This window comes from Chinchilla lanigera, unplaced genomic scaffold (genome assembly GCF_000276665.1).
Source record: "Chinchilla lanigera isolate Chin_1 unplaced genomic scaffold, ChiLan1.0 scaffold00001, whole genome shotgun sequence".
In the NCBI taxonomy this organism is placed as follows: Eukaryota; Metazoa; Chordata; class Mammalia; order Rodentia; family Chinchillidae; genus Chinchilla; species Chinchilla lanigera.
In genome coordinates this window covers 60,281,166-60,295,653 of record NW_004955402.1, presented here as the reverse complement: position 1 = coordinate 60,295,653, position 14,488 = coordinate 60,281,166, and the positions used below count along the sequence as shown (strand labels likewise).

Below are 14,488 nucleotides of genomic sequence, written 5' to 3'. Positions count from 1 at the left end.
AAGGAAGTAAAGAGAAAGAAATGAAAAAGACATTCAATGACAGTGACATTCAATGTGATAAATTTATTACATCACTGTCAGGTAGCTATATTTTTTATTTTTTTATTTTTTTTTGGTTTTTCTCCGGTACCGGGAACCTAACTCACGACCTTATGCTTGCCAGGGAGGTGCTTTTGCCACTGAGCTAAATCCCCAGCCCCTGTCAGGTAGCTATAAATTAATCTAACTTACTATTCCCATACACAATTTCTTTAGAAACTCCAGCGTTTGCAGTTAATAATTTCACTGTCCTACACAACTTTTAAGCCAGGTGTGGCAGTGCTCTGGTTGGTAAGGAGGTAGCAGGACTGCCAGTGTGGCTCCAGCTTGGACAATTTAGTAAGACCCTGTCTTAAAATTTAAAAAAAAAAAAAAAAGCCAAGACCAGGGATGTAGCTCAATTCGAAGATCCTAAATTCAATCTCTAACACAACCACTAGTAACTTGTAGACAACGAAGCTATGGAAAGCAAGAAATTTGGAAAACTTATACAGAAGGGGCTAGACAATTTTGGTCATTATACTTACAAGAAACTTTGTCACTTTAAAAATAAATAAGAACTAAAATAAATTAACAACAACAAAGAAACTCTGTCACTTTTGAACAGATGTCTTTCACCCAGGGAGTCTAATAAGACATTTCAATTTTTGATTCACTCCACAATAAAGTTCTGACTTTTTACTAAGACCCAAAAAAGCATATTTACACATCTACATATCAAGTTATAAATGTTCTGCACCTGGTCAATTATCTGTAATAAAAAAAGTTTTAAGTGACAAGAACTCATATAAAATATGACTAAAATTAGTTATTTTTGCATTCAGAGTAAAAATTGAAAATCATTTTGTGCCTTGAAGGTACCACTCACTTCCTTACAAGATCATCAGTGCCAAGCAGCAATGTGAAATTTCAGCCTGGCCTTCCTCACCCCTCAGGAGTCCAAAGTTCGGAAAAGATAAAGTCACCCAAATTTATGACTGAGAAAGAAATTTTATTACACACATTTTTAAAAGTTCTGTACAAAGTTACTTTTATTGCAGGTATGTTTCATATTACTTTATTAGTGCATGTGTATGGTATACAATATTTGTACTTCTTGTGGAATGTCTGATTCACTACACTTAATATTATGGTTTCAATTTTTCTACAAAAGACTTGAATTTACCCTTCTTTATGGCAGAGTAGACTCCATTGTGTATAAGTAGTCCATACATTTATTGATGGACACACTCCTTCCAGGATTTAACTACTTTGAACTGTGCTCCTAGAAACATGGACATGCATATATCACTGTGCTTTGATGTCTTTAACTCTTTCAGAAAGATAACCTAGAAGGGGAAGTCAAAAGGAATTCCTTTTTTTGAATTGAGTCAAAGGGAATTCCTATTTTTAGTTTTCTGAGGAATCTCCACGCTGATTTCCGTAGTAGTTAGACCAGTTTATGTTCCCACCAACAATGAAGGGTTCCCATTTCCCCACAGCCTCTCCAGCATTTGTCACTGGTTAATTTCTTGATGACAGCCATTCTTTCTGGAGTGAGATGAAATCTCGGTGCTGTTTCAACTTGTATTTTTATTTGTTTTCTTTTTTTTGTTTCGTTTTTTGTTTTTTTTTCCGGTACTGGGAATTCAACTCAAGACCTTGCACTTGCCAGGCAGGTGCTGTGCCGCTGAGCTAAATCTCCAGCTCCATAACTTGTATTTTTAAATCACCAGCGACCTTGAACATTTTTTCAAGTACAGTGGTACCTCAATGTACAAACGCTTTTGTTTGCGTTTGTAACACAGAAGTATACGGCAAAATTTTGTTTTGTTTGCAAACTCTACATAGGGTAATGACACAACTGCAACTATCCTTTCCACATGAACATGAATGTGGCCATCTTTCCCAGAATTATGGAATGAATTAAGTTCGTGAACCAAGGCACCACTATATTTATTGGCTATTTGTACTTCTTCATCTGAGAAATGTCTACTCATTTCAGATGTCAATTTTTTACTGGATCTTTAAATTTAGGGGTCTAATTTTTTTCTTTATATATTCTAGAATTTATAATTCATTTTCTTTATATATTCTAGATTTCATACTTTATTTTCTTTACATATCCTACAAGAATATATAAGTACATTATTTATATATCCAACCTTTGTCCAAGAGTAGCTGGCAAAACTGTTTTCCTGTTCTATGGGTTTATCTCTTCACTCTGTGGTTTCCTCTGTTGTGTAGAAGCTTCTCATTTGATGTGATCCCATTTGTTGATCTTTGCATTACTTCTGCAACTGCAGTTCACTTCAGAAAGTCTTTGCCTACACGTCTTCAGAATTTCACCTATTTTGTCTTCCAGTAGATTGAATATTTCTACTTTCTATTTAGATATTGATACATTTTCATTTTAGTTTAGTACACAGTAAAAGATATGGGTCTAAGTTCAAAGTGGCATGTGGATAGCTGGTTTTCCCAGCAACATCCAGCGAAAAGATTTGGCCCTTCTGTCAAAGATAACTCCAAGCTGAATGTGCTTGTAGTTGTTTCTATACCCTCTATCCTTTCCATTGATCCACATGTCTGTGTTTTGTGGGGCTTTTTTGCCAGTACCATGCTGTTTTTAACACTGTAACTTTGTAGTATAACTTGAAGTCTAGGATTGTGATGCCTCTGCCTTGCCCTTCTTGCCAAGAATTTTTTTGCTGTTCTAGGTCTCTTCTGGTTCCATATGAGTTTTAGGATTGCTTCCTTTAGTTCTGTGAGGAATACTATTGGTGTTTTTATTGGGATTGCATTAAGTTGTGTACCAGTTTTGGAAGTAAGGCCATTTTGACTACATTAGTTCTGGCTATCCAAGAAGAGGTGTCACTTTTCCATCTTCTGCTGTCCTCTTCAATCTCTTTCTCAGAGTACCGTAGTACTGTAGAGGTCTTTCACTTCCTTGGTTATATAAATTCCCAAATATTACATTTTTCTTGATGCTATTGGGAAAGACACTATTTTCCTAATTTCTCCATGTGCTTATTGGTATACAGGAATGCTATTGCTTTCTGATTGCTGACTTTGTATCCTGCTATACTACTGAATTTGATTATTAATTCCACTTTTGGTGGAGTTTCTAGGGGTCTTCTAGGTCATATCATTTGCAAGTAATAATAATTTAACTTCTTGCTTTCCTATATATATCCCTTTTATTTCTTTCTCTTGTTTAGTTACTCTGGCTTGTGTCTGGAGAACTATTATGAACAGGAATGGTAATATTAGACATCCTTGTCTTGTTCCTAATTTTCAAGGGAAAGCTTTCAGCGCCTCTCCATTTAGTACAGCCATTGGTTTGTCATACTTCAATGGCATTTATCATACTGAGATAAAGGCCTTTTACACATATTTGCTTCATGTGGTTTTATTTATGAATAGATGTTGGATTTTGTCGAATGCCTTTTCTGTGTCTACTGAGATGACCGTGTGACTTTGTTCCTGCATCTGTTTATGTGGTATATTACATTTATTGGTTTGTATGTTCAAGTATCTCTGTATGCTTGGAATAAATCCTACTTCATCATGATATATGATCTTTTTGATGATCTGCTGTATTCTGTTTATCAGTCTTACTGAGGATTTTTGCATTAATATTCATCAAAAAGAGTGGAATATGGTTCTATTTTTTGGGTGGGTCCTTACCTGGTTTTGGAATCAGGGTAATGCCTGCTTCCAGAATGACTCTGCGAGTATTGTTTCTCTTTTGATTTCATTAAAAAGAGTTTGAGGAATACTGACATTTAGATCTCTAAAGTTCTTTCAGAATTCAGTAGTGAATTGTCTGGACCCGGGCTTTACTAGATAGTTTTGTTTTGTTTTGTTTTTTCTTTTTTCAATTTCATTGACTGACACTGAGGATTTTTATATCTTCTTAGGTTAGGTTTCACAGTTCATATGTATCTAGGAATCTACCCATTTCTTGTAAATTTTCTGTTTCATTACACTATATGTTTTATAAGTAGTTACCCATGATATTTTGAATTTCAGCAGAATCTGTTGTGATTCTGCCTTTTTCATTTCTAATTGTATAGATTTGGGTCTTTTCCTTCCTTATATTGTTAGACTGGCTAAGGCTTATCTATTTTGTTTAATCTTTCAAACATCCAAGTCTTCAATTCATTGATTCTTTATATTGTCTTACTGTCAACTTCATTAATTTCTGCTCTGATCTTTGTAATTTCCTGCATTGTTCTAGCTTTGGATTTGGAGTGGGTTGTTTCTTTTTTTGTTTTTGTTTTTGCTGTTGGATCCAAGGTACATCATTTGGTTATTTATGTGACTCATTCTGTTTTTCTGATGTGGGAATGCAATACTATAAACTTCCTTCTTAGCACTCTTCTCATTGTGTCCCATAGGATCTGGTATATCATACTGGCATTATTACTTCACTGTAGGAACTAATTTCTTCTTTAATTTCATCCATGACTCATTGATTATTCAAGAGAGCACTGTTTAATTTTCATGTATTTGCACAGTTTCTGTTGCCATTGATTTGTAGTTTCATTGTACTGTGATCTGATGATATGCATGGGAGAATTTTAAGTCTTTTGCATAAATTTAAGCATGTTTTATGGGCTAGTATGTGCTCTATTTTGGAGAAAGCCCCATGTGCTGCTATGAAGAATATGTATTCTGTTGGAACTGATTACAGCACTGTATATATCTATTAAGTCTATTTGTTCAAAAGTCTGGTTCAACTCTGATTTTTTTTTTGTCTAGTTGATGTGTCCATTTGTGACAGTGTGGTAGAGGCCCCCATTACTACTGTATTGGTGTTTACCTGATTTTTCATGTCCATTCGTGTTTATTTTATGAAGTTAGGTGTGATATTTGGTACGTATATTTTTATGACTGTTACCTCTTCTTCTTAAATTGTTCCCTTAAGCCAATACTAGTGACCTTCTCTGTATCTTTGGACCACTTGAAATCCATTGTCTGAAATTAGGAGAGCTACTTCTGCTTTTTTTCCATGTTTCTGTTGTATGAAATGTTGTTTTCTACCCTTTGATTTTTAATCCATGAGTTTTTTTTTTTTAATTAAATGGGTTCAGTATATTACATATCATTGAGTTTTATTTCTTGACCCATTCTGCCAATCTGTGTCTCTTGACTGGGGAACCAAGACCATTCACGTTGGGAGTTATACTGACTTATTCTTGTTACTGGATTGCTTTCCTGTTGCTGATTTCCTTATTTTTTCCATTTGCTTAGCTGCTCATCCCACTAGGTATTTTCATTCTTTTTGACTTACTGGCATGGTTGGCACCACTGTCTCTCTCTAGGATATGTCTGAGAATGTTTTGCATTGTTGGCTTGTTGGTCATGAATTTCTTGAAGTGCTCCTGGTCATGAAACACACTCCAAGCCCTCCTGGCCATTAAGGTTCGTGTAGAGAAGTCTGATGTGATACTAATGGGTTTAACTTTGTATGTGATTTGCTACTTTGCTTTAACAGCTTTTAAGATTTTGTCTCTGTGGTCATTTCTGGTACTTTGAGTACCAGAAATTCTGGTACTTTGAGTATGTCACATTACAATGTGACATAGAGAGGTTCTCTTTTGGTCATGACTATTTGGGGTTCTATATGCCTCCTGTGAATATATGTTTTGTTTTGTTTTGTTTTCCCCTAGATTTAGGGAATTTTCTGCCATTATTTCTTTGAACAGTTTTTTTATGCCATTTGTGTGGTCTTCAGATTTTTTACTTATTCTAATTATTCTTAGATTAGTCTTAGATTCTTAGCTTAGTCTCATTTGTGTCATCTATCAGTATTTGGATCCATTTTTATGTTCTGTTGTTGTTTTTAAGATGTCTTTGAGTAGCTGCTCTTTTGAAGGCATCATCGTTTTCTAGCTCTGAAATTCTGTCCTCACACTGGTCACTTGTCCTGAATACCTCTTTGATATGTTTTCAAATCTGCTCTTTCATCCATTCAAGTAACTCATGTGTATGGCTTATGTTACTCTGCCCCTTGGTAACACCTGGATTGGCTTTGGTGGAGTGGGAGTTTGAGACATATTTTGTTGCTTTGTCTTCTCTTCTATATTTTTTGTTTGTGCAGAGGTTTATGGGCACATACAGTGTCAAGGCTCTGTCACTAGTATAGAGATTTCTTTAGTCCACTTTCAGTGATGTACTTTGGGCATCCCTAACTGTAGTCCTCTGCCTCAGTCCTAAGATCCAACTCCCTTGGTTGACTTGGTAGGGAAGGATGCAGTGAAATTAGCCCAACAAGTAAGTTCTCTGGGAATGTACTCTCATACTGTTAATGTCACAATGGTAATCTGAATGTTGGTTTTTAGATAAATAGCAACAATTATGTGGCCCTGTTATTATCAAGCAAATCAGCTACAGAAGCATTGTTCAAGACAAACTGGACATTAACATACCATATGAACCAACTCTGTACTGCCCTTAACCCAGAGAAGAAATCCACAATTATAATGGAAACATGAAGACAACCCAGGTATTGACATATAGCTAATACCTATGTGTACTAAATGTAACAGTTACATCTCTCCACTAACAGTACAAAAAGAATTCAAAAGTAATCTTATGGCATTAACTATTAAAGTTTTATCAGCATACAATAAAGATAAAGGGCTTGAGAACAGGGGAATACAAGAGGGAAATCTGAAACCCTAAACTGTGTGATGTGAGAAGGAGGACAGAGAAGTGATACAAAGGATCTTACTGGAGAGTACAAGGAAGTTTATAGAGTTAGGTAAAGGTAAGAGGAAAAAAACCAACAAAATAGAAGATAAAGGAAAAAGGGAGAAAAAAGGCATATACGGAGTAAAAATAAGAGAAAAATTAAAGGAAGAAAAACTAAAAGGGAGAAGAGGAAAAAAATAAAGAAAAAAGAAAAAAAAAGAAGAAACGAAGAAGGACAAAGAATTCTATAAGACCCAATAAACTGGTGAAGAAGGAAAAAAGGAAAGACAAAAACACCCCCCAAAAAACTAAAAACAATGTACACAACTCACAAAAAGAAAAGCCAAAATAAAACCAAGTTTTAAAAATCCCCAAAAACAAAAACAAAGAAATTTCTCTGTGATGTCAAGCCTGTGGTTTTCTTCTGAGATCTCTAATTCTAGGACAGTGTCCAAGACAAGATGTGACTCAGGCTGGTAAAGAAGGCAGTCAGAGCTTAGATCCTCTCTAGATTTTGTCATCAACAGGCAGTAGGATTAAGGTGGGAGTGTCAATGCCATGACTGCCAAATCCAGAGCAGCACAGGCGGAGCTCTAGCTGTTGGGGCACAGCCTCTGTCCTACGGGTTAAGCTCCTCAGGGGCTCTTTCCAGTCTGACTGCTGCTCCCTGACCACACCTGTCTACTGCAGCTACAGCCTACGAAGTCCCTGTGGGAACAAACACTAGGATCCTCAGATTTAAGCCATCCTGAGGCTGCTCCGAGTCCAGGGCTCAAACAACTAACACTTCCCACAAAGGTGTCAGACCAAGCCCTCTCTCCAGGGGATGCTGCAGGAACTCAGACTGGGGTCACTCACCAGCTGTTGCTGTCATACAGGAACAGAATCCCGCCCCTCCATGCGGCTCACAGCACCCACAAGCCCACTCCACTGCCGCATTTCCCCCTGAGGCCCCTGGAATGCCCAGCTTTCACTGTGTCCTTATAGATTTGGGCTTCCTTTCCTGTGAGCCACAAGCCAGGAACCAGGGAGAAAGTGCAGACTGTCCCTTCCCTTCTCCACACTGTGTTCTGTTGCTTCAATTTCTCTGTAGGTTTTAATTTTCCTCTCAGATCCTTCCCGGTTCCTGGGGACCTACTCTCTCTTTTTTTTCTTCCCTAAGTTGTTATTTTCCAGTTCCTGGATTCTGAATTGTAGAGAGGCTCAGTTGCTGTTGCTACTCTACCATTTTCCAGAAGTCCTTCGTTTCACTTTTTGAGAAATCTCCATACTGATTCCAAAGTGGCTACACTAGTTCACATTCCCAAAGGCAGTGTAGAGGGTTCCTTTTTCCCCTACAGTCTTGCCAGCATTTGTTATTATTTGATTTCTTAATAATGGTCATTCTTTCTGGGGTAAAATGGAAGCTCAGCATTTCTTCATTTGCATTTCTCTAATGGTCAGCAATACTGAGCTTTTCTTTAAGTATTTATTGGCCATTTGTACTTCTGTTAAGTGTCTTATTAATTTCACTTTGCATTTTTTCACTGGGTCTTTTATTCTGGTGAGTCTAATTTTTTTGAGTTCTTTATATATTTACATCAGAGTGGCAAATTTATGGCACATAAGACAAAAGATGTTTAAAAAAAGACAAAAGATGTTAATGTATGAGTTGTTCTTTCTAAATTAAAACCTCGGTATTCAGGTTTAATTGCAGTGTTGGTACTCTGCGATATATAAGTGGGTTTTGGGTTGCAGTTTGGGCCCTCCTCTCTAAAAGGTTTGCTATTATTGTTCTAGGCATTAGTCCTTTGAGAAATGGCTGGCAAAAATTTTTTCCAACTCTGCAGGTTGTCTCTTCACTCTGTTGGTTTTTTTTGTTGAGCTGAAGCTTTTTAATTTGATGCAATCCCATTTGCTGATTCTCAGTATTATTTCCTGTATAATCAGGGCTCTGTTTAAAAACGCCTTGCCTACACCTGTGATTTCAAGAGTTTTATCTATGTTTGTCTTCCAGCAGTTTAAGTATTTCTGTTTTAACATTTAATTCTTTGATCCATTTTGAATTTGGTTTAACATATGGTGAAAGATACAGGTCTAGAGTCAATCCTCTGCATATGGAGAGCCAATTTTCTCAACATAATTTATTAAAGAGACTATCTTTTCTCCAGTTACAGTTCTGGCCCCTTTGTTACAGATTAAATAATTGAATGTGCTTAGGGTCATTTCTGCAAGCTCTATTCTATTTTATTAACTCTCATGTCTATTTTTGTGCCAGTTCTGTGCTGTTTTTATCACTATAGCTCTATAATGTAATTTCAAGTGTGGGACTGTGAAGCTTTCTGCTTTGTTCTTATTAGCCAGGATTGATTTTGCTATTCTGGGTCTCTTGTGGTTCCATATGAATTTTAGGATTGTTTTCTCCAATTCTGTTAGGAATGCTATTAGTATTTTGACTGAGACTGTATTATATCTGCTTATCAATTTTGGAAGTATGGCCATTTTTGACTACATTGATTCTGGCCTGGCCAAGAACAGGGCATGTCCCCCCATTTTCTGATGTCCTCTTTGATTTTTGTTTTCAGAGTGCAGTAGTTTTCATTGCAGGTTTCTTTCACTTACTTAGGCTAATTCCTAAGTATTTTTTTGATGCTACTGTGAATGGTATTTTTTTTCCTAATTTCTTTACTGTGTTTTAAATTTTCACTTCAATAAAACTGTATCTCAAAACAAACTAATCTTCTCTGGATTAGAATCATTTATCCCACAAAATGTTCTTCTATAACTGGGCCACTGTTAGATTTTAAATTAAGATTAATTATATACTTACAAAAATGTATTTGTACCAAACACTTTGCTATTACAGATTCAATTTTGCCCATTGATATAAACTACATAAGAATATTGTATTGGGCCAGGGATAAAGCTCGGTGGCACAGCACCTGCGTGGCAAGCGCAAGGTCCTGAGTTCGATTCTAAATATCACCCCAAAAAAGAATATTTGTACAACTAAACTACTTAAGAACACCTTTTTTGTTTGTTTTTGTTTTTACAACCATTTTCTTCCATGAACTTCATAAAGAAACAAAATGAAATAATGTATGATAAATATTGATGACCTTCAAACTTAAAAATCTGAAATAATATAAATGTTTACATTATTCCTTTTAGTTACATCAGGGATCTTTTTTTTTTTTTTCACTTGTATTTACGTTTTTCCTGCAGAACAATGCTGAGCTCTGTGGTCCTTGTGTCTGATCCCCTCTTAGGGCTGATGTTTCATTTCATCACTAAACTCACAGAGCACATGTAATTTCAGGAACCAGTATTAAACCACTCAATATTCATCTCCTTGTGAATAATTTCCATGTATACTGGATGATTATCACTATAAACTGGTTAACTTCTTCTGGTTTTTTTCTGATTTTCAGGTCTTATTTTTATGATAGTAAGCAATCATAAAAATTTACATATTAGACATTTGCTTAAATATTTATTTATTGACAATGAAATGATTTTATTTAAATAAGGATCTATTATACTTCAGAGATATATTCATAAAGCTAAGAATGATCTGTTTTTTCCAGTTATTAGACTATTAAATCAATCTGGGATGAATAAAATATGTCAGTTAACAGAAAATACACTCAAATAAAGGTATGTACTTCTACGAGAGACCTTTATATTGGTATTTTGGACAATGTGTGGCAATCACTATGGGTTTAAATTTTTGATAGGTTTACTCCACTGAAACCCAGGAACTCTCCTGGATGAGCACCCCATCTCCTGAGGCTGTCACTGCCGCTGTTGCCCACAAAGCTCTATGGCTCATACCTCAGACTTGCACAGCCCAGGCCTAACTGCAGGTGGGAATAGGTGCATGTGTGGAGGAGCCAGCAGGAGCAGAACAGAAACCATCAGTTCAAAAAGTGTTCACAGAGAAAGCATGGCAGGTGAGCAGGCCCACAGCAAAGTAGCAGGGCTCCCCGCATGCAGAGCCCAAATTCTAAGACCACGTGGTGGGAATAAGACTGGAAAAAGGGGGCCAGAGCCAAGCAGGCACCTAATGAAGTATCTGTCCCGCAACAAGGAAAGAACTCTGCACTTTGACCGTAGGTAGTGGGGAACCACACAGGGTGCAGTCACAGCAGTAGCAGTTTGGAAGAACTGATCACCTGCCCCTGCCTGGGGGTCACCCCACAAAAGGCCAGAACTGTTACATCACTTGGGAGTCACTGCAAGTCCTATACTTCACCCTCAAGTTCTCTCTGAAGAACTGTCCCTCCTTGGCACATCCACCTGCCCTGACCATGTGGCTTCTGTGAGCAATATCTGCCAAGTACTGAAGTTCCATGCCACATGTTCTACAGAAAAAGCACTGGAAATCCACAGTAAATATTCAGACTCTACAAATGTAACCTACTACCAATGCTGAGAACTACTTACTGAACCTTCACTTTAATTACAATGCACAATTCTCAAAAGGATATAATATAACAAAGCCACTCTCACAATCATTTAAATAAAAGGCTTTCAGCTTCTGTTCAAACTCTATTCTTACCTTCCAAATTATTTGAACTTGATTGATCAGACCTTAAAGTAACTTCCACTTCTTGAACTACTTCTTTAACTACCAGAGTTTAAAGTATATAATGAATAAGGCACCGCAGACTCTGAAAAGTGCCTGCCCTATGTGGCAGAACAACAACCAGGCTCCAAAATGGAGATTCCAGAAGTGGCGTCTGTTAAGCTGGGAGGCTTTAATAAAAGCACCTGGAGGTAGGATTCTGTTCACTACTATTCTTACCTTAACATGAAAACAGTAAACCAGCGGCACAATAAAGAGGTGGACAGGACAAGTTTAGGCTCAGTTAGGTGACAGAATCATATAGCAGGAACAGAGGCATGTTCTCTGAATGGCAGATAAGTCAAAGTACTCTGACATGCAGCCTCCTCTGCACCTCCTGCTTGCCACACATGCCAGGGGTTCTAACTTGTTCTTGTCACAAAGTGACTGATCCACCCTAATTTGAGTACCAGGCTTAAAGGTTTTTTAAAACTTTATCTTGTATACTTTTCTGTATTACCTTTTTCCTGCATTTTTATGGTTAACAAATTCTTTTAAAAATTTTTTTAAATTTGAAAGAAAATGTTCAGAAACACGTATTTAGCACAGCGTAAATAAATGAAGTTTCCACAGTCACCCTTTGAAGGGTCCTATAATTCCTCTCTGAAGGTCACTCACCTGAGAGGTGATATTCAGTGTAACCGTATCCAGGCCTCCAGACAACATGCCCTGAGTGTCGGCCAAGGTCAGCGTGACACTGGCATCTCCCCCCACACCCGAGGAGGACATGACCAGGTTCTGAGTGGAGATGGCTGATGGTGACATTGGTGTTGCTGAAGGGAGGCTTCCACTCGTAGGGTTAAGTTCTACAAAAGAAGCAAAGCAAGTTGTTCAGTGGAAAAACTAAGCAAGACACACTCTTGGGGCAAGGGAAGAGTGGGTTTCATGAAGAAGCGAATCTGTAATAACCAGCATTTGCAGTACAGATGCTTTTGAAATTACATCAAGGAAACCATAGTTTTTCATTCCAAACTTATGAGAAGGCTTTTCTTAGTTTCCAAATACCCACACGTGTACACTGTGCTTCTTTGGAGTAACAAAGAAAACCCCTTAAAACCAGAGTGAAAGTACAAACTATGGCTACCACTGCTACCACTGTAGAAAGAAAATTCAGACAAGGATTTCCAGGACTGCAGAAACCACTAAAGAAAAAACAAAACAGGTTCCACTGAGTAACGACGAATTTCATAGGTTAGTGGCTAAACTTGAGTATCTCTAATCATTTTCTCACTTTTGTTACCTTTTAAAATATTTCTAATTATTCTGAATACAATCAAATGAAACCTCACATAAGTTTTTAAATAATAACCTATCCTATATGATGTCTTAGCTTTTTCTGGAAAAGGAAACAAAACTTTAAAATATTTTCCCTAGCAGCTAATGCTAAGGAAAGGAAGCTATCTGAGGCAGAATGGGGAAAGACAGTCCTTTCTTCTATGAAACAGACACTTACACAGCCTCTTCTGCAAGTGAGATGGGCTCAGAACGGGATTATCCAAGTCCCGTAAGGGCACCAACAAAACCAATGTTTACCGCAGTTCCTCATATGCATAAACACACATGCACATACAGGCACAAATACCCTGGCCTCACAACCTACCACCTGTCTATAAATGCAGACAGTACCTATAAATGTATGCTCATCATCCCATGTCAGTCACTGTGTGAGGCACTAAGAACCCAAGATAACAAGTGAAGTGTAAGTTCAAAAAACTATATATCCTAATTAGGTTGAGAAACAAAACAAAACAGACTTCTGTCAACACCATCAGTGACCTCGGTCACATGAGTCCAGAGCCTCTCCTAGGAGTCAGGGGCCAACGGGAAAGCCAGGCTACTTACTTGTAACTGGAGTTCTCCAAATACAAGGCCTCCATAGATCCACACTCGTGGAGTCCCACACTGTGCTGCACAGACCTGGAACCTTCAAAAGCAGTATAACCATTAGGAGGCTAGGAGCTTGTGCACTGAAGCAGCCGCTGGGGTGCCCTCCCACCTGCTCCTGTCCTGCACAGTGGACTGACTCTCAGTGCGCTGGACAGGAGGAGTGTGGATTTGTGGAGGGATCTGCATGCACTAAGCACTCCAGTTACAGAACATTGACCTAGCAGCCTTCCTCATGCTATCTCCACACATCCTTGCTCTTGCAACTAGCATGCAGGCATACTGGTCACACAAGTGGACAGAAATGCAAAGGGTCCTGTAGGACACTGCATGGAGCAAATGGTCTAGCTCTCACTGAGCCCAGGGAGATGAAGACAGTGGGAGGGAGGCCCATTCCTATGAGTCCTTACTGGGCTCATCCTTAAAATGAGCAGAGCAAAGCAAAGCTAACACTATTCATTACTACTGGACAGCACAAAATTCAACCTCACCCTAACTGGTAAAATAAAGGACACAAAGATCTCCCTCCCACCTGTAAAATATATCTGACTTTCTATTGATGATTAGTGTATCAAAACTTCCAGGACTACCCAGCACAAAAAATCTAAAGAGAAAATCGAAGCCTACGTATTAATTTAATGAAAGGGAAAACACAGAACTTCAGATAATGCCAGAGTTCATATTTCAAATCAAACAGAGACCCTTTAATTATGTCTTCTAATTTGATGGATTTCCACAAAGAAGTGAATGCAAGTTTTTAAATAGAACCATTCTTAGTATAAATGGAAAAGGACCTGAGCCTAGAGCAGAGAAACGCTGACATTTTCTTATGCACACACTTGTATAACTGCAAGATACAAATTGCTCTTATATATTTGTTAAATGCTCTAGAAGCCACAATTCTCAATATTAAATTTAGGATCCAATATTTAAATAAAGATTGTAAACTTTTATTTCCCATTTATTTTTCTTAAGCCACTATTGCTCCAGGATATATCTCAATAATCAAAACTGTACTTCATTTTATAATTCTGACTCAAAAATAGTAATCTTAAGAGATCAATAAGCTGTATGTTCATCAAAGCTAACACCATCTTAAATCTGTATTAGAACAAGATCTCATGGCTTCTAAAACGTTTATCGTAATTTTGTAAGGTTTCAGAAGTTTAAAAGATCCTAGTTTTTTCTTGCAATTAATAAAAATATGGGAAAATAGCAGGTAGGGCAGCAGACACAGAAGGGAAAGCCCTTCACTAAGCCTGGCCCTTCATTCCCAAGTAT

At 37.5% G+C, this 14,488-nt stretch overlaps 1 protein-coding gene across 5 annotated transcripts in view; it reads right to left on the bottom strand.

Moving 5' to 3' along the window:
* Znf236 (zinc finger protein 236) overlaps positions 1 to 14,488 on the bottom strand; it is a 129,903-nt gene that overhangs the window by 19,936 nt on the left and 95,479 nt on the right. For 4 of the 5 annotated variants that reach the window (XR_001232999.1, XM_005373095.2, XM_013511517.1 and 1 more), the window contains one exon: positions 11,942 to 12,129. Coding sequence is in view for 4 of the 5 variants with exons in the window: in XM_005373095.2 (XP_005373152.1) it covers positions 11,942 to 12,129 (188 nt within the window). In the remaining variant the exon portion in view is untranslated. Of the gene's footprint in view, positions 1 to 11,941; positions 12,130 to 13,165; positions 13,248 to 14,488 lie in introns of those variants that run through there. The other variant, XM_013511523.1, reaches the window with a different exon arrangement.